Here is a 25,803-nt window from a genome sequence, read left to right on the forward strand (position 1 = left end):
GATACCCAAGTTCACTTCTAAATACAAACTATCGAATGAATGGTTACTGATGAGTACTTTTTAAGTATTTAATTTATAAAAAATTATTAACTGTATTAAATTTAATTTGCATTTGTGATTTTAAATATAAGTAATATTCTTTGGTTTTTATTTTGTTTTGTTTTTAGAGACAGGATGTCTATATGTAGCTTTGGAGCTTATCCTGGAACTCGTTTTATAGACTAGACTGGCCTCAAACTTACAGAGATCTGCCTGCCTCTGCCTCCTGAGTGCTGGGATTAAAGCTGTGTGCCACCACCACCTGGCCCAAAAATAATACTCTTATACTTACAAATGAAGAGATATATTGCCAGTACTTTTTATTAACCCCTTACCTCCTTTTGATCAAGTCTTCCAATACAAATCAACCAGTCTTTGGAATTTTGTAATTATTATTCCTCTGCATTTCCTAGCTACAGTAATATTTATGAACAGCTTTTTGAATATTCTCTGAGTATATATCAAAGAGAAAAATTGTGCTTGATAGTTAAGTTTTATGATCATATTTTGACTTGATCATGGAGATCAACAAATCTTTAGCTCTAGAGATCCACAAATCTAGATATACAGCTTTAGAGATCCACAAATCTAGATAACAGCAGAGAGCTTGTACTCTGGAGCTAGAACACTTCAGTTTGACTGTGGCTTTCACACTTCCATTTTAAAAGCATACAAAGAAATAGTTTTATTTTATATTCATATAAACCAAGAAAGCAACACTTTAATTTTGAATTTCTCAATTGTTTAAAAATCAGATAGTATCTTCTTGAGAATTCCTTATCTCATGTGGAAAAAAAGTTTTTTTACTAAAATGACATATCATAGGCTTGTTTTTATTGCCTCTAAATTCATGAAGAGGAAAAATATCTATATTTTAACATTAAAATGTTGTTTGAAACACATGCACACCCACGAAACACATATATGTTTAGCTATAGAGCATCCTCCAAATAGTTTTGTTGTAGACTAGTGCTTACCCTGGTAACTGCCATTTATTAAACACATTATGGACCATACCAAGCAGTAGATTTGTTGTATTAGTTATTCCTCAAATGAGTCATACAGAACACTGCCTTTAATTTTTTGGTTTTGAAAACTCATGTTTTTCTTTCATTGTCAGGACATGGAAAAAGACACTAAGAAACCAACCCCAACAGTACATACTGTTGGAGGGAGGGCTCTTGTTGGTTCCCAGCTGCCTAGCTAGCTTAGACCTGAAATAATCATACAGAAACTGTATTAATTAAATCACTGCTTGGCCCATTAGTTCTAGCTGCTTATTGGTTAACTCTTATATTAATCTAACCCCTTTCTATTAATCTGTATATCGCCATGTAGATGTGGCTTACCAGGTAAAGTTCCCAGCATCTGTTTCTGGCGGCTCCACGGCTTCTCTCTAACTCCGCCCTTCTTTTCTCCCAGCATTCAGTTTAGTTTTCCCTGCCTACCTAAGTTCTGCCCTGTTATAAGTCAAAAGCAGTTTCTTTATTCATTGTAGTGGGGAGCTGCGGGCAGGCCTGCCTTTCATCCTGCCCTGCTCCCAGCCACCGGCTAGCATAAGCTCCCAAATAACAACACACAAACTGTATTCTTTTAAAGACTGCTTGGACCATTATTTCCAGCCTCTTACTCACATCTTGACTAACCCATATCTAATAATCTTTTTAACACCACAAAGTGGTTTCTTACCAGGAAAGATTCAGCATGTCTGAACGGCTGGCTCCATCGCATCTCTCTCTCTCTAAGGAGAGGCATGGCGGTCTGTCTAACTTAGGAGAGGCATAGCATCTGACTGAGCCATCTACCTCACTTCCTTCTTCCTGTTCTGTCTACTCCGCCCACCTAAGGGCTGGCCAATCAAATGGGCCAGGCAGTTTCTTTATTAGCCAATGAGAGTCCTCCATCAATTCATTAATGGTAATCACAGAATACAAAGGGAAATCCCACATCAACATACATATTTACATGTGTGCATTCGCGTGTGTGACGATTATAAGATTATTAGTATGTATGGTTTTTTTCTTTTCAACTTGAACATACCTGTTTACATAGCATTAATCTACAGTTCAGCTACATGTAGAGGGTCTTTCATAATGGCTCCCAGTGTGTTGAGGTTTACAGTGTACTTTGGTAATGAAGATTTGGCATCAGAGTACTAGAATGTGGCTCTCACCTTTGTTGAGTACCTGTGTGAAATTAGAAGCAGAGTTAAATCATTGTACCACAGTTTCCTTATTTGTGGTAAAGGAGGCAAGTAAAGTGATATTAGTGTTACCAAGTGGGTATGAGGAATTAATTGCTCAAATATGAATAATTTGTGTGATCTGTGGTGAAGAATGTATAAGTTATGGCAATTTGTTGTCTTCAGGACATTGTTTTTGGTTTTTTATTTTAAAACTTTCATTTTGTTTTATAATTGTAAGTATTAAAATAAGTAAAATAAGAATTTGTGGCTGACTTAGTATTTACACATCTCTGTTAATGGGCAGAGTACCTTCCTGTACCAAAGAAGGTAGAACATAGGAGTGACAGCTCTATGTTATCACTAGCTCAACTTTTCCATGGCCAGTGAGTTATGTAAGTGCTGTCTTCAGCAGTGTGGCCTTGCTGTCAGTTTGTGAAGAGAACTCTATAGTTTTGGCAACAGCCTGGGTTGTTCAGGGCTTTCCATGGGACCTCTTTGACCAAAAACTTAATTTTATGTACTCCAATTCTGGGTCTTGAAGCTTTATTTTGTAACAAGAGATGGCCAGCTAAGACTCTATCTCCCCATCATTTTGCAATTTCATTTAGATTGCCTTTATATATGTATATACTTTAGGAAGCGTCTACTCTTAAGTTTCCATATTACCCCTCAAATAGCCCTTAATTTTAGCTATCTTTCTGCATCTTCCTTCCCTCATCCAATTCTTCTCCTCCCAACTTGTTTCTCCTGTTCCAGCCCCCAATTGAGCCATAACTACGCAATTTTCCTTCTCTAACAAGATCTATCTGTATCCCCTAATCCCTTACTCTCTACGTACCCTCTGTGGTCCTTTGAATTGTAGCTTATCATTGATTTAACAGCTAATATCCACTAAAGTTTAGACAGTCTTTTTTCCGAGGTGCTGGATGTCCTATCCTAACTCTGTAGAAGGAAGCGGCGGCCTGTTCACCCGGCCGCCGGCTGGCTTTACCCAAAATAATTACATGGAAACTGTATTCTTTTAAACACTGCCTGGCCCATTAGATTCAGCCTCTTATTGGTTAATTCTCACATCTTCCTTTAACCCATATTTAGTAATCCGTGTAGCACCACGAGGTGTGGCTTACCAGGAGAGATCTTAACCTGTGTCCATCTCAGAAAGGAGAATCATGGCGACTCACTATGGCGACTGCCTGAAGCGTCTCCCCAACTCTTTCCCAGAATTCTGTTCTGTCTATTCCGCCTACCTAATTTTCTGTTCTCTTAAAGGGCCAAGGCAGTTTTCTTTATTAATTAACCAATGAAAGTAACATAGACAGATAACTCTCCTCCATCATTTCCCCTTTTTCTGTTTAAACAAAAAAGAAAGGCTTCAACTTTAACATAGCAAAATTACATATAACAAAACAGTTATCAAGCAAGTATTACAGTTACAATATTTAAATCTATTTTATCTTTTATCATAACTAAGGAAAGCTATAACTATCTATTTATTCTTCAACTCCATCAAAGACTCCAGAAGGATATAATATTACCTAAGTAAACAAGTCATATGCAACTTTCAAAATCTAGAATTGACAGAGACAACTCGCTGCCTGGACAGTCACCCAAAGTTCCTCTGTACCGTTGGGGCATCCATCTTCAGCCTACAGGCCCATAAGTATCCAGCAGACACTTCCATGAAGCAGGAAATTCCAAAGACAGTTTAGTCACTTTCTGCTGTGTCCTGCAGAACGTCTCGCAGACTCTTTAATGAATCAGGAACCCCAAAAGGCCATCTCACCTTTAGGCAAGTTCAGCAGTCCTCTTTCTGTGGGTTCCTTGTGTCCAGTTTATGCAACAGTCCAGGCAAGAGCAGTTTCTTGCCCAATGGCTTACAAACTCCATAAGTAGCCTCTTCGATGCCCATCTTCCTCTCGAAGTAGATTGGTGCTGCCAGGAGCAGACGTGTCTCATTGTCATGAAAAACCCTAAGTTATTAAAACATTAAATGCCATATTCTGCAGTCTTTGAAAGATATGAAGAATGCCTATCTGAAATATATCTATGCACATCTAGAAAATCTAACTAACATGACTACAAGTTTGACTATTGAAAGATATGAAGAATGCTTATTTAACTAAAGTATATCTCTATATATCTAGAAAATCTAACATGACTACAAGCTTGACTGTTATCAATGATTATCCATTAACAACCTATATTTCCTAATTATACATTACAGTTTTTAAAATGAACTACACAATCAAAATAGCTTAATCAAGATCAGAAATACTACATATAACAAATTGACCTTAAAATCCATACCAATGCAAATTATTCATATCTATATCATCTCCCCCTTTAAATGTAAAAGAACATCCATAAACAATATTTGGGAAAATGGGCGCAGTTTTTTCTCTTCAGAATGCTTCCTGCTGAATGGGGGCTCTGTAATTTAGGTCTTTCATGGTATAACCTGTGTGCCAGGGTCATCTTAGTCAGCAGTTGAGCAAAGTAATTTTCTGAAGGTATTCACAGCAACTTTTCAGGAGGGCATGGTCTATCATACCATATTGGGATAGAAGCAATCCACAGGGTGTCATCCTCTGTGAAAACAAAAGAAGAAACTCTTTTCCAAAGCATCATGTTCTTAGATCCAAATCCTGAAGTCATACCATTAAGATGTCCATTCTGTTCTAGACTGGCAGCCCATATAATGAAATGTCTCTCTGTACTTAGCTCCTTTACAGTCAAAAATTTCAAAGAAAACACAATAAAATACATAATCCAGACTCTCTGTGAATTTTCCATTTTTACGTGGCTTATATTTACTCTATCACTTTACTTCTTTTAATCTATAACTATCTGTACTCTGTCTCTTTAAAGACTTTACCCTTTTTTAAGGCATTAACTTTATTTTTTATACTTTTTCTTCTCTCTCTCAAGCATACGTACATTCATCCAACATTGTGACTCATTTAAAAGTCTTTTCTGTCTGAATCTGTCCTATTGTGAATCTGTTTTTTTACTATCCAGGAGCACTTCTTAAAAGGTTAAGCACTTCTTAAAAACTTAAGTTGCGCCACATAGAGGTAATACGGTACCGCCTGTTTCCAGCCAAGTCTAAACCTTAACTGCGCTGTTATCATGGTAATTACGATAGATCCTGCCTGAGATCAGCACAGTTCAGCATGGTGGAGCAGAGCCAAAGCCGCTCCTGCCTCAGTCATTTGGTGCCCCTGAGTCGCACACAGTTCCAGGTACACAGCAGTCCACATTGGAGCTGCACTCAGCAGTTTAATTCTGAGACTGAGCATGCAGCACAGAAACTCTTTTCATCCAAGTTACAGCCAAATCTGACACGCAGAGCACTGCGCAGTCTGAAAACATTCTCTGTATGGCGGCAGGAATCCGCCATTCTCTCCCGATCGCCTAAGCCCGATTCTGCCATCTGCCCAGGTGCAGGCAGGGAGCAGGGAGCCATTGGCACGGTCTCAGCACACTTTCTTTCCGATCCCAAGCCGGAACACAAATATCCAGGCCCATAAAAGCCACTGAAATGCTTTATAGCCAGAGTTTGCACTGGCGGCACAGCACCAGGAAGCCACGTTGTAAAATGACTCAGCTTTTTCTCTGCCTCTCTACGGCACGTCCTAGCAAACAGCAAAAAGCTGTGTTAAACTCTCTCTCTCCTTTATTTAAAGCCAACTCAGGTTTTTAAGTGGATTTAATCAACATGTTGGAGCGCCAATCTGTAGAAGGAAGCGGCGGGGCTGCGTCCTGCCGCCCGGCCTCCGGCTAGCTTTACACCCAAAATAATTACACGGAAACTGTATTCTTTTAAACACTGCCTGGCCCATTAGATTCAGCCTCTTATTGGTTAATTCTCACATCTTCCTTTAACCCATATTTAGTAATCCGTGTAGCACCACGAGGTGTGGCTTACCAGGAGAGATCTTAACCTGTGTCCATCTCAGAAAGGAGAATCATGGCGACTCACTATGGCGACTGCCTGAAGCGTCTCCCCAACTCTTTCCCAGAATTCTGTTCTGTCTATTCCGCCTACCTAATTTTCTGTTCTCTTAAAGGGCCAAGGCAGTTTTCTTTATTAATTAACCAATGAAAGTAACATAGACAGATAACTCTCCTCCATCATAACTCAGGTCCTTATGTTTGCCCAATAAGCACTTTACACCATGAGCCTCTAGCTTTGTTGCTAGTTTAAAACTCCAAGTGTTGACTGAGTTTTCTGTCCTGCCCAGTTCCCACAGTCATTAAGTCCAAAGAAATTACACAGAGGTCTACATTAACTATAAACTGATTGGCCCATTAGCTTCGGCTTCTTATTAACTCTTTTTTTTTGGTTTTTTCGAGACAGGGTTTCTTCTTATTAACTCTTATAACTTATATTAGCCCATTATTCTTGTCTGTGTTAGCCACGTGGCTTGGTACCTTTTTCAGTGAGGCAGTTACATCTTGCCTGCTCTGTGGCAGCATCAGGACTGCCAAACCAAGCTTTCCTCTTCCCAGAATTCTCCTGCTCTCATTGATCCGCCTCTACCTCCTACTTGGTCGTCCCATCTATACTTCTTGCCTAGCTACTGGCCAATCAGCGTTTATTTAAAATATAATTGACAGAATATAGACCATTGTCCCACACCAATGTGATACTAGAGAAATTGCTGAAAGTCCTATACTTGCCGGCAACAGAAAGTTGAGTGAGACATTGGGTGGTATCCTGAGCATAGCAAATCTTGAAGCCTATACCCACAGTGATACACTTCCTCCATCAAGGCCATCCCCACTCCAACAAAGGAATACCTGCTAATAGTGTCACTCTCTATGAGATTATGGGGGCCAATTGCATTCAGACTACTACAATACCCAAGAGTGATATAGCTGGGTCTTATGGTAGATCAATTCCCAACTCCCTGAGGAACCATTGTCCTGATTCCCATAGTGGTTTTATAAATTTGCACTCTCACCGGCAACGAATGAGTATTCTCCTTGCTCCGTATCTTTACCAGCATAAAATGTCATTTGTGCTATTGATCTTAGCCATTCTGTTGCATGTATGATGAAATCTGAAAGATGTTTTGTTTGCATTTTCCAAATGTTAAATGTTCATTTGTTATTTAGCCATTTGAATTTCTTCTTTTGAGAATTATCTGCTTATATCTGTACCCCATTTTTAATTGAGTTATTTGTTTTTTGATATCTAGGGTTGTTTTTAGTTCTTTATATATTTTAGATATTATTCCTCTATCAAATGTGTAGTTGGTAAGACACTTTGTCCAAATGATAGTGTCCTTTGTCATGTAGAATCTTCTTGGGGTTTATTTGATTATTATCCCTTAAAACCGTGCTTGTTTTCTTTTTGTTGTTGTTTATTTATTGCTTTTTGAGACAGGGTTTTATCGTATAACAGCTTTGCCTGTCCTGGAACTAGTTCTGTAGATCATGCTGGCCTCAGCTCAGAGATCCTCCTTCCTCTCCCTCCAGAGTGCAGGGACTAAGGGTGTGCACTACCACACCCAAGCACCACAAAGAGAATGGATCAGATGTTAGGGGAGGTGGAAAGGATCTGGGAGGATGAGTACAGGGAGGGAATACCATAACCAAGATATATTAGGGGAAAATGGCAAAAAAAGGTTAAGATAAAACAAAATACTTAATAAATTAGAATTGGACAAAACAAAAGAAAGAACAAGAAACAGAGACCCCCTCATTTGCACTCATGATTTCCATAAAAAAACACTAGACAGGAAGCCATACACAGAGGACCTGATGTAGACCTTTCCATGCTGCTTCAGTCTCTGTGAGTTCAATGTGCTTCCATCATATTGATTTAGAGGTCTTTGTTTTCTCGGTGTCCTCTAACTCTTCTGGCTCTTACACTCTTTCCACCACCTCTCCAGCAGGATTTTCTGAGCCAGGATTCCCTGAGCCCTAAGGGGGAGGGATTGGATGGAGACATCCACTTAGAGCTGAGTATTACAAAGATTCTCACTCTCTGCATAATAATGCCTGCCTGTGGGTCTCTGATGTGCTCCCACTGCTGCTGGAGGGAACTTCTCTGATGACAGTTAAGCATAACAGAATGTCATTAGAATTTTCAAATTCTTTTTTCTTTGTTAGGCCAATATTGTTTGTTTCCCCTTAGATCCCTTGGCTATCTAGACTCAGGTTTTTCGTTATGCAAGCAATGTCAGTTAAGAGTTGGATGGCTCCACTATCTATTTTTTGATAATTAGGAATCTTTTGATGGTAGAGATGATATTATTTATACAGTATAACATTATCATTCTTTATGACCTTTGTCAGAAGTCATGCTTCAAAGATTCCAAACTGGATTGCCCAGAATATCAAAATGCTGCTATGATCTTACAGTCTTAAAGAACCAGAGAACAAACTGGAAACTATAGCAGCCAAAAAGTACTAGTGAGAATTTTAGATACAGTTTAATACAGTTTAGTAACAGAATATGAAGTGTATATACAAAAGTCCCCTAGCAAGTTAAATTGCTGCAAGTTAAAATGGCAAATAATAATAATAATAATAGTAACAAAAATAGTAAAAAAAAAAAAAAACCCACATTTGGCAGCTGCCACCAGGTCAAAATTGTCAGGGAAAACATGGGGTAATTTCTGTATCTCAGACCACACAGCTATATATTTGTCAAAATAATGAAACAGATTTTTCTTTACATTTTTGCATCTCATTAACAGGAAATCTTACCTAGTGCAAAGACCTGTTACCATTTCTGAAGTCTAGATAGATGTTTGTAAGGTACTTTGAAATAGCTTAAGATAATAAGATTTGTTGAATAAAGAAGCAGATCAGTAGATAAAGATACGATAATATGTAAACTGTTGTCTCTTGGTGGGAAGTTTATGGATCTTCACTGTTCTTTTAGTTTTTCTCTATATATAAATCTTCCTATGTTTCTCTCTATAAGAACTTTCTAATATATAAAATGATTGGAAAAAAATCTGTGGGCATATCAAGTCCCTTTCTGATTTAGAACTTTTCTGCCCAGTTTATGCGTTCATCTAACCATCGGTATTTCTTTATTATTTAAAAATATATGCTAATAAGATTATATTTTATAACTTATGATCTTCTTTTACCTTAACTGTAAGTAATTAGAAACAAATGCTAACAAACACTAATAAGTAAGGCAGTGCTAGAGATAAAGACAGTCCATGGAAGTAATCAGTAGGTACAGTGAAAGGAAACTGTAGTGCTGGCAAATATATGGAAGTTCAGAGGAAATGAATGGGCAAGCAGCTTGGGGTTCAGAACAGAGTTAAAGTCAAGGAAGAAATTGAAGACAAGGTATTGCTCTCTTATTTTGGGGTGGAGGATCCCTATATTCCAGACTGCTCTTTAGTTAAAGATGATCCTCTTGTCTTGGCCTGTGAGTGCTGTGATTACAGGCATGTGAAGCTGAAGAGAGCACAGACGCAAAATAAGAATGAAAAGGAAATCAAAAGATGTCTCTTTTATTTCAGAAACATGTATGTGCACCATGACCCATGGAACCTGTTTTTGTACTTCCCTTGATTAGGAATGTCACTTAAGCTTTGACAGATACCATGATTGTCCCTCAAAACCTAAAATGTTAGCCATCTCAAGTTTCACAGAAAGTCTTTCTAACTTCTTTCTTATCTTTGTTTTTAATCAGCACACTCTCCTAGCTGACTCAGGTCCTAAAACCAGGTGTACAGTGTTTGAAGTACTAGTTAGCAAATACTAAGCAAACAACTTTATTTCCTTTCCTCTGAAGACAAAGAGGCAAGTATCAAGCTGAATGGTGTATTCATTACTTCTCAAGGAGTACTATGTTTTCTATGAATGGGCTTCTTTCATCATCTTCCAGCTGGCATAAAGTGATGGGAATTGTATAGAATAGCCAGAGTATTTGCAATAGTGAGTGTATGTTCTTAGCATGATGTACCTTTGGACATTCTGCAAAACATGCAGTCAATGTTAAATGATGCTGCCTTGCTCAGCAATATACATAAGAAGATCCATTTATACTCTTCAGCATTTAGAAAATAGACAGTAGTTTGAAATCCACTAAGAACTTAGAGCAGATATATACAACCTTTTGAGTTTGCAATGTGTTTTTTTTAATCTAAATCTCAATCATTCAATTTTATAAATAAAGAGTTGGGAGCCAGTTCTGGGGCAAAAACCTGCTAGTTCAGAGAGGCGGAGAAAGCACCCAGCTGCTTCCTCAGCTGTCCAAGAAAGAGAGTTTTTTTCAGAAACAAAAGCTCATCCGACAGAATGCCCCTCTCTTTTACTTCCTGTGTCTGCCCTCCCTCTCCTCTCCCCACTCCTTATCCTCAGCCTCCTGACTTTCTCTTACTCTCTGTGGCTTTTTTCTGTCAACTGATTGCTTGCTCTGCCTCTCTGCCTATGGTTGATTTTATTTAATCCTGTTTCAAGCAGAAAGCTCTTGGATTAAAGATATGTGCTAGGGCTGAGTCACACCACAGCTAGAAACATGTTCCTCCAGTAAACAACACAATTTCAGAGTTCACAGTGTGATCAAATATTCCACAACATTGCAAGACAATATTATCTGTGAGCTTGCATTCTATAACCTCACGCATACAAAATAATTCTGAGTTGTTTGCAATTTTGTGTTGGGTCATATTGATAGTGGTTGTCTGCATTGGCCACAAGTTGTACAACTTTTTGAAGGCATTAGGGGTTAATTTTTGTTGATTTTCAGAATGGTCGATGTATACTATGGTTTTGAGAAACTTTTAGACATTTCTGTTGTAGTACAATTGGACTCTCATATCAGCCTTAGAGCCTTGTACCTCCCCTTCGTTTGCCCAGACTTTCAATAGGCTTGTGTACTTTGGCTTAACATTAATAATGTTGGTGATCCGAATATCTATTTATTTTCATGTCTTGATGGTGAACCTGTAATAATGGAACGTGTAGGACTACATTAGAAATGGTGTCTTAGAGAAACCTTACTGCTTTATTGGCATATGACCTTAAACTGAGAAATTAGTGAAAATGTGACAGAAAGGTCAAAGACAAGATAAGCCGGCACCTTATGTGAGTCAACACTAAAGTTATGGATCTTACTATGACTTTTTCATTGTCTTTCTCTAGGCTTACTCTGTGTTTGATGAAGACATTGGATATTGTCAAGGACAGTCTTTTCTTGCTGCTGTATTGCTGTTGCATGTAAGTAATTTTCCATGTGCTAAATAGCATATTGTTACTAAGTTCATTTTCTACGTGATTTTGATATTCCTTCTGATTTCCTAATTGAGGAAGATTATACATGGCATATATCTTTAAATTATACCTTGGGTAATAATTAAAAGATCTGATGTCCAAGACAGGATAGTTTGCAATTAGTTTTGCTGACTAAAAGCAAATAATTGCTTATTTGGAGTTAATTTTAGCTCAACTATCTTGAATAAAGAAATCAGCTTAAGCCTAAATATCAGAACTTAGATCACTATGAACTATGATACTATAACAAGAAAATCTAGATTTTCTGTGACTTATTTTAATATACTCATTCTTCTAGTCAGTCACTTTCATTTAGCATCAATTGACAGGTTCTGGGCTTCGAAGTACAATAGAGATGAATAATTTGTAATTTTTGTTCAGGATGGGACACAAATAATACACATACCAACTTATTTTTATTCTTCTTTCTGTGATTTTATTGATTTTTATGATGAGAGAAGCAATACATGCTTACTGAGAATTTAGTGTGCTTATCTAAGTGAAGTACTGGGAGAGATAGTAGAGAGGAGATTTGCCCGGCTCACTTCTGCCAGAACTATTAAAAATTTTCTGAAGCAGGTGGCTATTATGGCAAGAAATGATAATTAAAGTTGATAAACTGTAGACAAAGGAACAAACGTAGGTATATGAAATGTTACTAAATTTAGAGAGAAACTACTTTACTACATGTAGTGTGAGGCAAATAGTAAGATAGGCAGAAGCCACATGATAAATACTATAGAATCAGTTTATTAAGGTGACTTTCTTCTAACACAAATGAGCAGTCATTGAGCAAGGGTAGACATTCATATTCTTGTTTTTTTTGTTGTTGTTTTTTGTTTAGAGGGCAAAGCTAAAGAGAACAAACAGCTGTAGAGAGCCTCGCTAAAAAACATTAGTCTTCACATTGTGAAAAAGAAGAAAGTGAGAGGGATTTAAAAGGAAAAAAATAGCAGATTCTTGATTAGTAAAGAAAAGTCAAAGGTGGAATTGAATGAAAGAAGTTTGGGGTTAATGATTAATTTACTTTTCAATTCCTTTTTTTTATTTTTTTTTATTTTTTTTTTCTTTTTTTCTTTTTTTTTTCAATTCCTTTTTTATTAAAAATTTCTGCCTCCTCCCCGCCTCCCATTTACCCCCCTCCCCACTCCACTTCCCCTCCTTCTCCTGTCCAGAGAGCAGTAAGGGTTCCCTGTCCTGTGGGAAGTCCAAGTTCTTCCCCCCTCCATCAAGGTCTAGGAAGGTGAGCATCCAAACAGACCAGGCCCCACCAAAGCCAGTATGCGTAGTAGGATCCAAATCCAGTGTCATTGTCCTTGGCTTCTCAGCAGCCCTCATTGTCTGCCATTTTCAGGGAGTCCAGTTTTATCTCATGCTTTTTCAGTCCCAGTCCAGCTGGGCTTTGTAAGCTCCCAATGGATCAGCCCCACCATCTCAGTGGGTGGGAGCACTCCTCGCAGTCCTGACTTCCTTGCTCATGTTTTCCCTCCTTCTGCTCCTCATTTGGACCTTGGAAGCTCAGTTCAGTGCTCCAATGTGGGTCTCTGTCTCTATCTCCATCCATCGCCAGATGAAGGTTCTATGGTGATATGCAAGGTAGTCATCCATATGGCTATAGGATCTGGCCATTTCTGGCTCCCTCTCCTCCCCAAAGAACTAGCTGGGGGGCATCTCCCTGGACGCCTGGGAACCCTTCTAGAATGAAGTCTCTTGCTAACCCTAAAATAGCTCCCTTAATTAAGATATATACTTCCCTGCTCCCATATCCACCCTTCCTATATCCCAACCATCCCATTCCTCCAAGCTCTCCCCTTCCCCCCTTCACACTTTTCTCTCCCCATCTGCCCTTACCCCCACCCCACCCCACCCCCAAGTTCCATATATTAAAATTCGTCTTACCCTTTTCCAGACCTCAATATTAATCGGAACACACTGAACCTGATAGAGGAGAAAGTGGGAAGTACTCTACAACATATGGGCACACGAGACTGTTTCCTATGTATAACCCCAGCAGCACAGACATTAAGGGCAACACTGAATAAATGGGACCTCCTGAAGCTGAGTAGCTTCTGTAAAGCAAAGGATACTTTTCAATTCTTTGAATTTAGATATTTCTGAGACACTGTTAGAGATGTCAAGCAACTTACTGAAACTAGAGACTGATAACCTGGGAGATATCAAAGCTGACATGATGAGAGTAGATGAGATCACCTCAGTAGAGTAAACAAGACTAGGAAATGAGAGTGAAATCTGAAAACACCAGACATTGAAATTACTGACTTAGTAAGAAGGAATAATACATAGTGCCAGGTGCAGCAAAGAGGCCCCAAAAGTGTAAACTAAAGCATTGCTTTAAGATTTGCACTCTGAAAATGAGCGTTTATAGTAGAGTTGCTGTCTTAATGTGGATTACCTCGTTCTAGTTAAGTGCTGCTCATGGTTCTGTTGTCATGATTGTCTTTACTTCCCTTTAGTTTAATCCCCCTCTGGGTGCATCATCCTTTATTTATGAGCCTATCTGTGTTTTTGCTTTCCTTTTCTTTTTGATATCTTTACATACTGTCTTCTTGGGATGCCCTGTGATACCAAACACTTTATAATCACAATTCTTTGGGGCCCTTCATCCAGCACTGAATGCAAGTAGTATATAAAATAATTAGGTGCCTCCGGAGACTGGACAGTGTGAGCAATGGTATATGTTGTTCATGGCTCAGAGCCAACTTTCTTCTAAAGGAACCTTTGTATTCATTGAGATGAAAAACCGAGATTCAAGTCAAGAGTGATATTGCTTTGTTTTGTACAAAATAATCTTTGAATATTCATATAGTAACCATTTTTTACCTCTCTCCATTGTGTGTCACATTTTGGGAGGAGATGTGAACAAGTATCTACTTATCTTAGATAGGCAGCAGTGGCAGACTAGAGCCCAACTACAAGAGCAGATAAGTTTATTGGGATATGATGCAGTTGCATCACCAAAAAGTCTGCTCCTGCCTAAATGACAACTCACAAAAGCTGAATCCATGAAGATACCAATGCAATTTTTAGCTGGAGAGTCTTCTTTTCTAGCAGTTACCACTGTTTAATAACCTGGAAGAAGAGACTTGTGACTTCTAAGTTTCTTTCTTTCCTGAGTCTTGTAAGACTTTTAAGTTTTATTTACTTCCTGGATCTTAAATTGCCTCCCTCCAGAGGACCTTAGATTTCCCATTGTGTAGGGAACCCTGACTGCTCTTTGGCCTAGAGAGGGAGGGAGTGGGAGTGTGGGGGGAGGGGAGGGGAGGGAAGTGGGAGGAGGAGAGGAGATGGAAATTTTTAATAAAAAATAAAGAAAGAATATTGACCAACCTAGAAAAAAAACAGTTAATAAATACTTTAAATCTAAAAAAATAGAGCCTCCCTCCAAGATAGACTGCTGGATTTAAAAGAAATCCCTACCCAACATAGCCCTTTCTATAAACACATGATAATACATTGATTAAAGTTGAGTGAAAATATAGCACTAACAAATCTGTCTGTCATGACGTTTTTGGGAGGCTTAGCTAATTCCCAGATTTGTAACTATTTGGAAATCTACCCAAATAACAGTTCTTACCACCTAAGGAGAGCCAGAATGAGTCAAATAACTAGAAAAGTCGAATACTCTGAACTTTTATGTTTTACCTATTTACAGTAATGAAGATCATATAACTAGTCAGTCTTTGTGAACTTGGTCACTAAAGTAGTTCCCAAGACAGACATTGTTTTTGTGAGAATCGGGTGGATTCATGAATGTGTCTAATAATGGCAGCTGCTATTTCTAAAACTAACAATTATATGCACTGACAATTTTCTTTTGTCCACTTATCCTGCTCATTTAATTGGTAACACATAGGAAGCTAATGAGCAAACATTTGACTTAATTGGGTTTTGCATCTATTTTATTTAAAGAGAAAAGTAAACAAATAACTAGCAGTTGACATTCTATTTGCATTTCAACACATAAACAGAAAGTAAGACTCACGAACTTATGACTTTCTAAATACTCAGCATCTATCTTTATTGAAAAAGAAGTCAGGAAATCAATAGAGTATTCACCAGCATCAGAGAAGAAGGTAGATAATTCTAAAAGACGCAAAACCTAGTGAGGAGGAATAAGAAACAATTTTATAGTTGATGTCCTTGCCTCCTGTTACCACTGAAGGCTGTGCAGATGCCCAAGGTCTGGTCAGCCACCTGAGACCATGTTGGTGTCCAACGGCCATGCAGCAGAGGCAGGGGAGAAATATCACACATAGACACACACAGACACACACAAATACACACACACACACACACACACACACACACACACACCATTTCCATCTACTCCTGAGGGAGGTGGAAGAGCTGACCCTGAGGTTATAAGAGCAGGAGAGCTGTCCCTTCCCCCAACCCCTAATACCAGCTGCAGCACCCTGGAGAGTGATCCCTACACCTCACCTGGGCAACACAGTAACTGGTCCTGAAGGTGTAGGTGTGGGAGAACAGACCCTGAGGGTGTGCAAACCAGAGAACTGACCCACCTCTTGCTCATTGCTGTGAGGGGTGAACTAGTCAGGGAATGCTGGAGAGCTCACCCTAGTGCTGAATCTCCCCCAAGTTGCTTTTGGTCATATGTTTTATCGCAGGAACAGAAATTCTAGCTAGGATACTATTATAAAATACAATAAAATAAAATACCTAGGAATAAAGTTAACCAAAGGAGTGAAAGAGCTCTATAATGAAAACTCTAATAAAACATTGATGCAAAAAATTGAAGATATCTCAAAACACCCATAGACATAAAAAAATAAAATAAAAATTTTAAAATAGAAATGATAAATATTTACAGAGGTCATATATTTAACCTGATTTAGAAATTATACAAATGTAGCTGGCTATAGTGGCACGCACCTTTAATCCCAGCACTCAGGGAGCATAAGCAAGTAGATGTATCTCTATGAGTTCAAGATCATCCTGGTCTATGCAGTGAATTTTAAGCCAGCTGGATCTGGAACCAAAGCCAGATCAGCCATAGTGAGACTAAAATTTCAAAACAAAACAACATTAAATTTATATATGTATCAAAACATCACATTTTATCCATTATTATAATTAATATAACTTATATATATTCATTTTAAAATTAAACAAAGTAAAACATCCAGGAAACAAAAAGGTATGCACCTCACCTAGGCATCACAAGAATCAAGCCTGTTGGTGAAGTGTGGTGAATCAGCCCTTAAGGTGTGAACCTGGGACAGTTGTCTCCATTATGCCTCTGTCTTGTGGCTGCAAGGTGGGGGAGAGATGCCTCCCCCATCAATACCTGAAGCAAGTGTAAGAGATGGCTTTGAGGTCCTAAGTGAGAGCAGGAGAGTTGTTCCTGCCCCTCATCAGCTGCAACACTTGGGAGAGTGCCTCCTACACCTTGCATGGACAACAGGGCAGAGCTGCCTGTGAAGGTGTAGGTGTGGAGAACTGACCCTGAGCGTGTGAAAGTGGGAGAACTGCCCCTGCCCTTTGCTTATTGCTGCAAGGAGTGAACTAGCAGGACAGTGCAAGAGAGCTCACCCTGGTGTTGAAGACGGGATCGCTGTTGAACTGACCATCCCTGCAACTACCCAGGCCCAGAACCAATGTTATATGTTTGTCCACCCCAATATTCACCCCATTTCTGATCTGCTGGAGCATGGGGGTAGGAATGAGAATTAGTCCTGTGGACACAGGGCAGCAGAATATCCACGACACAGAGCAGAAACGGAATGTCTATAACAAGTCCCAGTGAGGGCCTCGAACCAGACCTATGAGTCTTCGTGATTAACACTTGCATGTAAAGATGTATGGATAAAGGTATTGTGTGACTGTGTCACACTGCAGCTTCCACAAATGAGATTTTCCCTTTCTTTCTTTTTTTTCTCTTAAATTTTATTTTGTTTTATGGGGTGAAGTTTGCAAGGGCAGAGGGGACAAGAGATGAGTGGAATAGAATTCATGATATCAAAGACACAAAGAATAAATAAAAAGAAAGTTTAAAAATGCTTTTAAAATATATATTCCAAAGCCGGGCGGTGGTGGCGCTCGCCTTTAATCCCAGCACTCGGGAGGCAGAGGCAGGCGGATTCTCTGAGTTCGAGGCCAGCCTGGTCTACAAGAGCTAGTTCCAGGACAGGCTCTAGAAACTACAGGGAAACCCTGTCTCGAAAAAACAAAAAAAAAAAAAAAAAAAAGAAGAAGAATATATATTCCAGGCCGGGCGTTGGTGACTCACGCCTTTAATCCCAGCACTCGGGAGGCAGAGGCAGGCGGATCTCTGTGAGTTTGAGACCAGCCTGGTCTATAAGGGCTAGTTCCAGGACAGGCTCCAAAGCTACAGAGAAACCCTGTCTCGAAAACCAAAACAAAAAAAAGAATATATTCCAAAAAGTTATTTTAATAGTATAAAAGTACTAAAAACCAAGTTACTTTGTAATTTTCAAAAAGGTAAAATTTTACTCATGTAACTCCTTTATCTTTCTGGGTAGTTTTATGTAAAGCACTGTTGTAGGTGTTGATGTATAAGGGCGTTCCTGTTTCCAAGGAGAGAAGAGGAGAGAAATGTATATTGCCTATCACATAATTTCATTTAATCCTTATGGCATTTCTTTGTATGTTATTAATTTCTATTATTTAAAACTAAAATATTAGGCCCTCAGAGCTTAGCTGTTTCAAAATCATCAGGTCATAACTAACAACATATCTGGGAATTTGTATATGTTTGTATGACTTCACAGTCATGTTTCTTCCGCTGCAGTATCTTTCTTTTAAAGAAAAAAAACTATTGAATTATTTATATTAAGTGATTGTGTTGGGGTATATATGCATGTGAGTATAGGTTGCATTTAGAAGCCAGAAAAGGGGAATTATATCCCCTGGATCTAGAGTTAGCAACTGTTAATGAGTAACAATATGAGTGCTAATAATTTGACTCAGGTCCTCTGCAAAGCAGTGTATTAATTTACTTTACAATTGCTATGATAAACACCGTACCGAAAACCAATTTTTGGAGGAAAAGGTTTATTTCATCTTACAGAAAAGTAAGGATAGGGAACTGGAGACAGGGACTGGAGCAGGAGAGATGAAGGAACAGTGCTTACTGGTTTTGCACCTCTGACTCACATTTAACTATCTTTCTTTCCCTTTTTTCTTTTGTCCCCTTTGAATTTTCAGACGGGGTTTCTCATGAAGGCAATGGCTCTCCTGGAGCTTGATTTATAAACCACCCTGACCTCAAACTCACGAGATCCATCAGCCTCTATCTCCTGAGTGCTAGGATTAAAGGTGTGCACAAAATATCACCCTGCTTTAGCTACCTTTCTTATGCATCGAGAACCACCTGCCTAAGGATGGCACCTCTCAATCAGTCATTGGATCAAGAAAATGCTCCCACATTCTTGCCCACAGACCAAGATGTTGGGCTTTTTGTCTATTACTGTTCCTCTTCATCACCAACTATAGCTTTTGTCAATCAAAAACGGAAAACTAACAAGGGCAAGCCCAAGAGCACTGCTGAGGCAGTGCAGCTATGCAGCTCTGTGCATCTCGGCAGCTCTGTTGCATTCTTCCTATAATCACAGGCATTTCTGGAAATCATGAGGAGCATGACTGACTATAGTTTATTATAGATTAATGTGTCATATAAAATAACCGGTGCATTTCTACCTTTCTTTTCCTGTAAACTTACTTCTCAAAGAGCAGTGAAATTGCTTAGTGAGTAAAGTCAGTATCTCTGCTTTAAAAAACTCGTGGTGTTTTCCCACTGAACTTAGAGTAGGGCTCTAAACTTTGTTTATTGATTTTTATTGAGCTATACATTTTTTTCTGCTCCCTCCCTGTCTCTATCCTCCCCTTCACCCTCCCCCAAAGTTCCCATGCTCCCAATTTACTCAGGAGATCTTGTCTTGTTTCTACTTCCCATGTAGATTAGATAAAATGTATATCTCTCTTAGTGTCCTCATTATTGTCGAAGTTCTCTGGGATTGTGATTTGTGGACTGGTTTTTCTTTGCTTTATGTTTAAAAACCACTTATGAGTGAGCACATGTGATATTGTCTTTCTGGGTCTGGGTTACCTCAGCTCAAAATTTATCTTTCTAACTCTACCCATTTGCCTTGCAAAATTCAAGATGTTATTTTTTTCTGCTGTGTAGTACTCCATTATGTAATGTAACATTTTCCTTATCCATTCTTTGGTGGAGGGGCATTTAGGTTGTTTCCAGGTTCTGCCTATAACAAACAATGCTGCTGTAAACATCATTGAGCACATGTCCTTGTGGCACGATTGAACATCCTTTGGATATATACCCAAAATTGGTATTGCTGGGTCTTGAGGAAGGTTGTTTCCTAATTTTCTGAGAAATCGCCACATTGACATCCAAAGGGGCTGTACCAGCTTACATTCTCACAAGCAATGCAGGAATGTTCCCTTTACCCCACAACCTCTCCAGCATAAGTTGTCATCAGTGTTTTTGATCTTGGACATTCTTCCATTCTTAGAGGTGTAAGATGGCATCTCAGAGTTGTTTTGATTTGCATTTCTCTGATGACTAAGGATGTTGAACATTTCCTTAAGTGTCTTTCAGCCATTTTAGATTTCCTCTGTTGAGAGTTCTCTGCTTAGGTTTATACTTTTTTTTTTTTTTGTTTTGTTTTTTTCAAGACAGGGTTTCTCTGTAGCCTTCGAGCCTGTCCTGGAACTAGCTCTTTGTAGACCAGGCTGGCTTTAAACTCACAGAGATCTGCCTGCCTCTGCCTCCTGAGTGCTGGTATTAAAGGCATGCACACACCACTGCCCAGCTGGATATTTGTTCTTTTGATGACTAATTTCTTGAGTTCTTTGTATATTTTGGAGATTAGACCTCTGTCTGATATGGGGGTTAGTAAAGATCTTTCCATCCTTTAGACTGTTGTTTTGCCTTGTTGGCCATGTCCTTTGCTTACAGAAACTTTTCAGTTTCAGGAGGTCCCATTTATTGTCTGTATCTGAGTTTTGCCAGAGCTAGTTCCATCAGCTCCTGAGAGCCAATTGCTAATTTCAGAATTTCTGAAATTATCAGTTGTTTTAAAATTAGATTGTAGGTCTTATCTTGATTCTCCATGCCTTTCTCGTTTTTTTTCAAAAACCATCCAAAGAACCAAACGAAGACTCCAAACCACATAAAAGCTATCAAACTTGGAAGAAAAGCCCGACATTTGACATCTGTGCTAGCCCCTGTGAACCCGGTTTTATTTTTGGTGAGAATGACTGTTGCACCTTCATTCCCAGGATAGCTTAGTGTCTATCAAATCCTTTAAGCTCTCAGAGTCTTTTGGTATATGTTTGGTATTTTTATATTGTCCTTGACAATCAAGGAATAAGAGTTGTAATATATGAAGGCTTAACAGCTCATTGGCCCCAGTATTGTTCATTTTTCTCTAAATATGGTTCTGGACAGTAAAAAATATAAACAATTTATGGGCAATGTTGATCAAGGGAATTCTGAAATCATGTTGCTTGAAACCTCATGTGTTATAAAATGTGTATGGGTATCTGTTTAATATCTTTGGGCATTTTTTGTTTTGGTTTCATTTCTTTTCTTTTTTTCTTTTTTTAAAAGGTTTATTTATTTATTGTATATATACAGTATTCTTCTCTGCCAGAAGAGGACACGAGATCTCGTTATAGATTGGTTGTAAGCCACCATGTGGTTGCTGGGAACTGAACTCAGAACTCTGGAAGAAAGTAGTGAGGAGACGAGCAGGCCTGCTTTTCATTCCGCCCGGATCCCACATGAGTAGCTTTACACTCGAAATAACAACACACAAATTGTATTCATTTAAACACTGCCTGGCCCATTAGTTTCAGCCTCTTATTAGCTAATTCTCACATCTTTGCGGCTTAACCCATATTTAGTAATGTGTGTAGCACCACAAGGTGGTGGCTTACCAGGAAAGATTCAGCATGTATGACCTGGCGGCTGGCTTCATAGCGACTGACCCAGAGAGGAGAGGCATGGCGATTGACCCACTTCCCTTCTTCCCAGCATTCTGTTCTGTCTTCCCCGCCTACCTATGTTCTGACCTCTCTAAGGGCCAAGGCAGTTTCTTTATTAACCAATGAAATCAACAAAACAGAAGACCATCCCACATCAAGTCAGTGCTCTTAACCTCTGAACTATCTCTCTAGCCTCAGGTTTCATTTCTTAAAGATTTAAACATCGCACATTAACAGATAAAAATAATATGCCAGTTAAAAATTAACACACTATGAACATAACTGAATTGATTGTTAAAAGTGATTAGTCAAAACTAATCACTTCCTAATCATTTTACAAGTTTTTACAAGCTGCATAAGGCCATCTCTTGTCTGTTCTATCTGTTTGGCAGATGACCTGTGTTAATAGTGTGCTGTACATCACTGCTATGTCTCTTCTTACGCCAGCCCACTTGTTTCTCCTTGTAAGCTATGGATAGTGAAAACATTTTTTGGGTTACAGTGGAATGCTTCTAGCCCCATAATATTGGAATTATTAACACAATATTCTATTTATTATGACATAGTCACTACATTGTCAATAAAATTTTTTGCCATTGTTAAAGTCATTGATAGCCACTTGAAAGTGAATATTGTTTAACTTTCAAAATGTTTTCATATCATAATCTGTGTTGCATAATATTATGTCTAGGTTTATCTTTCACTTTCTTAGTATTGCTACTATATTGAGTTATATCCTTTCTAATACACAATTGTCATAACTTCAAAAGCAAAGTAAAACTCAGTATATGAGTTTCCTTTCTTATTTGCTGTAAAAATGTCAATCAGTATTAACTACTTGTGTGTAATTTGTCTTTTCTAAGATACTTCTTTTCATTTTTTAAGCCTTTTATATTTCTGCAATATTTTATGCTTGCTCCATTAATACTGATAATGTATACATTTACTTATTTATGTGTATGCATATGTATGTATATATGTTCACACATATCTGTGCTTGTGAGTTCAAACGCAGGTCACCTACTTGTTGAGCTGCCTCAACAAGTCCTGAGAATAAATATATTGATTAAAGAGAAGTATCAAGAGAAAATGAAGTAGACATGTTAAGTAGAGCCCATTACTCTTTAAAAAGAAATAGTTATGTTTCCATTTTCAAAGGGCCATATATTTCTAATCAATTATTATGTTGTTATCTAATCTCTTATTTAATTATCAGCCTTTTAAAATTCATAGGAATAATTGTAATCTTTTATCATCAAAAAATGTCTGGGACTCCATATTCCTTTCTATATAGTCTTTACAGATAGTATTTTTCTCCCATAAATGGATGACTACTTTATAGATTTTTTTCTTTGTTGCTTATTAACTAAGAGCTGAAAGTATGTGTCTATACTGCAGAAATTAGGCAAGGAGGATACTCACTCTAAGACTACCTCTCTTCCTATATATAACCATATTAGGCTTTTAATAAAGATTATGGACTAGAATTATTAGTAACTGTCACAGTTTTCCTTTTTTGCATCAAACCCAAACTATTAAACAGTGTTGTTTTTCAAGTGTATTAATTAGATGTGTTGTATTCTTTGTGTGATGAAGAGAGACATGGAGAAGATATACAAGTTAAGGTAAATATATTTGTGTCACCTTGTTATTGTCCTATGGCCCATTGAAAATGGAAACATAACTATTTCTTTTTAAAGATTAATGGGCTCTACTTAACATTTCTCCTATCTTGTCTTGGAAAATTTTGGCAGTTGCCTTCTTTTGTGTCTTGCTTGTCCAGTTTGTACAGCATACTGTCAGCAGTTGAGGCAAGGACAGTTTCTTGCCCAGTGATTAACTTTGCCACAATGAAAACAAACTCCATAGAGAGGATCTTTGATATCAATTATCCTTTTTCAAAGTAAGTTTGTACTGTCAGGAGCAAACATGTCTCACTGTAATGAAAAGCCTTACATTATTAAAAGATCTTAAATGGGGGCTGGAGAGATGGCTCAGAGGTTAAGAGCACTGGCTGCTCTTCCAGAGGTCCTGAGTTCAATTCCCAGCAACCACATGGTGGCTCACAACCATCTGTACTGAGATCTGGCACCCTCCTCTGGTGTGCGGGCATACATCGAGGCAGAATGTTGTATACATAATAAATAAAATCTTTTAAAAAGATCTTAAATGGCATATTCTATAGATCTCTGAGGTATTTGAAGACCATATATCTAACTAAACTTTATCTGTGCATGACATGGAAAACATACCTAACACGACTATAAATTTGATCGTTGTACATGAGTAACTGCTTTTAATCTGCATTTCTTAATTATCCTAAATAGTTTCTAATCATGGATTTTAAGGACTAGAACTTTATATTTTTTAATGAGCTACATAGGTACAATACTTTAAACAAAAGTGGAAACATATATACAGTGTGTTTTAACAAAAATAACCGTAAATTTATATCAATATAAAAAATCCCTACCACTGAAAAGTATTTGAGACTAGTAGTTGCTTTCTCTTTAGTTTACAAGGAGATTCAATTATCTACCCTTTTATATCCTATCATTCCTATATGCCACCTTTTTTCTTTTTAAAACAAAATTGTGAATCTGATCTCCTTTGCTTAGTTTCCTCCCTGACCATGACTAATAACAACTTACAGTCAACCTTCCTAAATGATGATAAACATCTATAGCCCACTGACCAACTAAAACCACCCACTCCACTTCTTGGGAATGTTGGTGTAATGTTTTTAATTACTTCCTGTTGTCTGTATTGGTGGCATCTTTAGGAGACCCTGAAAAAATTTAGATGATGGTAAAATCCTGGGAGAGCTAGCTGTTGTCCAGTCTCTTAGTGTGATAGGAAAGTGCAGGACCTATTTGAGGTCCTCCTTGGAGTAGTCTATGAGGCTGGACCATCTGGGCTAACTGCCTTGAAGTTGTCCTGTTCTGACTGTTCAAGAGCCTATATTTTTCTGATGTCAAAGGCCATTGTTCCACCCAGACAGTTTGTCACTTAACTGTTTTAAGGGTAGGGTTGTTAGTACCTCCTAAAGATCAACAGCTACTGTTGCATATGTAGAATCTGAATGGTCAGTGAGTGTTCTTGATAATATCTTTCAATATTTCTCTCAGAAGCATTCTTTAGGGTTTGTTTCTGAGATTGGAAAAGTGTTAATCTATTTTTTCAATTACTATAACAGATCATGTTCTCATGAATTTATTGCTATGTTAGCCACCTTTGGCTTTAACTTTCCAATCTGTCTTTCTGACCCTATACTTTCTATTCCTCTTGTACTTTGTTTTTCCTGAGATAAAGTTCCAATCCCTAGAACTGGATATTTGTCTCCTGAAGAAGCCAAACTGGATGCCAAGATTTGGGTGAAATTATTGTTACATCCATGCTTATGTCAACCAAACCTTCAATTGCAATGTCACTTATTCATATTTGTAGCTTTGTTCTTTGATAATTTATAGAAGTTTGCCAAAATGCTTGTTTTATGGTCTTTCCTAAAAATTTTGTTTCATCTACCAAAACTGTTCTGTCGCCCAGAGAAGTATGGTTTTACAATAGGCATTAGGTTTTTAATTTCTCTGTAGATGAATTTCTGATAGGGAATTGTTGAACCAAATTTGATATCAGGGCCTAGGAAAGGCCCCCTATGTCATTTGCTGATGTCAAAGGGTTACCTTGCATGTCCATTGTTGATCTGCATTCATCAGTTCTATACCAGCTTTTGCCACATCTTCTACATACTCCAGAAGGCTGGAGCATTGTTTGGATTACCTCTAGATAAAACCTTATTTCTGGGAATGTCTTGCCTACAATCCCTTTTCAGATGACCTTGTTTACCATAAGGACTGAAAGAAGTATAGCAGCATCAATAAGATTCTGAAAGGATAGCATTACACTATCGAAATTTAAAACATGACCAAAGATTGGTGGTCTAACAACTATAACTCTAGAACTTAGGAGAATTAGGCAGTACATAATGAGTCCTTGCTTAATCAATCAATCAATCAATCAATCAACAAATAAATAAATAATCCATTTATTCTTTGTCAGTCTAATCCTTCTTTTGTGGCTATACCTTACCACAGCCCATCCCTGTGTCAAAGGTGATGTGTAGACAAAGTTGCTTGTTGAAATTATTCGTGTTAAAAATAATAATAACTCAATTATCCATTGATAGGAAGCTGATTAGATGAACTCTGGCATGTTCAGACAATCAAATACTCTGTAGCTATTATAAAAATAAAGATGCAACTGTTTATATAACAAGAGGGAAATAATTTTAATTTCTTAATGGGAGAAAAACAAGC

General features: G+C 38.1%; 1 protein-coding gene across 3 annotated transcripts in view; it reads left to right on the plus strand.

Annotated features, from left to right (window-relative positions):
* Nucleotides 1-25,803, plus strand: part of Rabgap1l (RAB GTPase activating protein 1 like) — a 639,610-nt gene that overhangs the window by 382,563 nt on the left and 231,244 nt on the right. For all 3 annotated transcript variants that reach the window (XM_038349609.1, XM_038349603.1, XM_038349604.1), the window contains one exon: nucleotides 11,348-11,422. In XM_038349609.1, the coding sequence (XP_038205537.1) occupies nucleotides 11,348-11,422 (75 nt within the window). The remainder of the gene's footprint in view (nucleotides 1-11,347; nucleotides 11,423-25,803) is intronic.

Source organism: Arvicola amphibius, chromosome 12 (assembly GCF_903992535.2).
Source record: "Arvicola amphibius chromosome 12, mArvAmp1.2, whole genome shotgun sequence".
In the NCBI taxonomy this organism is placed as follows: domain Eukaryota; kingdom Metazoa; phylum Chordata; class Mammalia; order Rodentia; family Cricetidae; genus Arvicola; species Arvicola amphibius.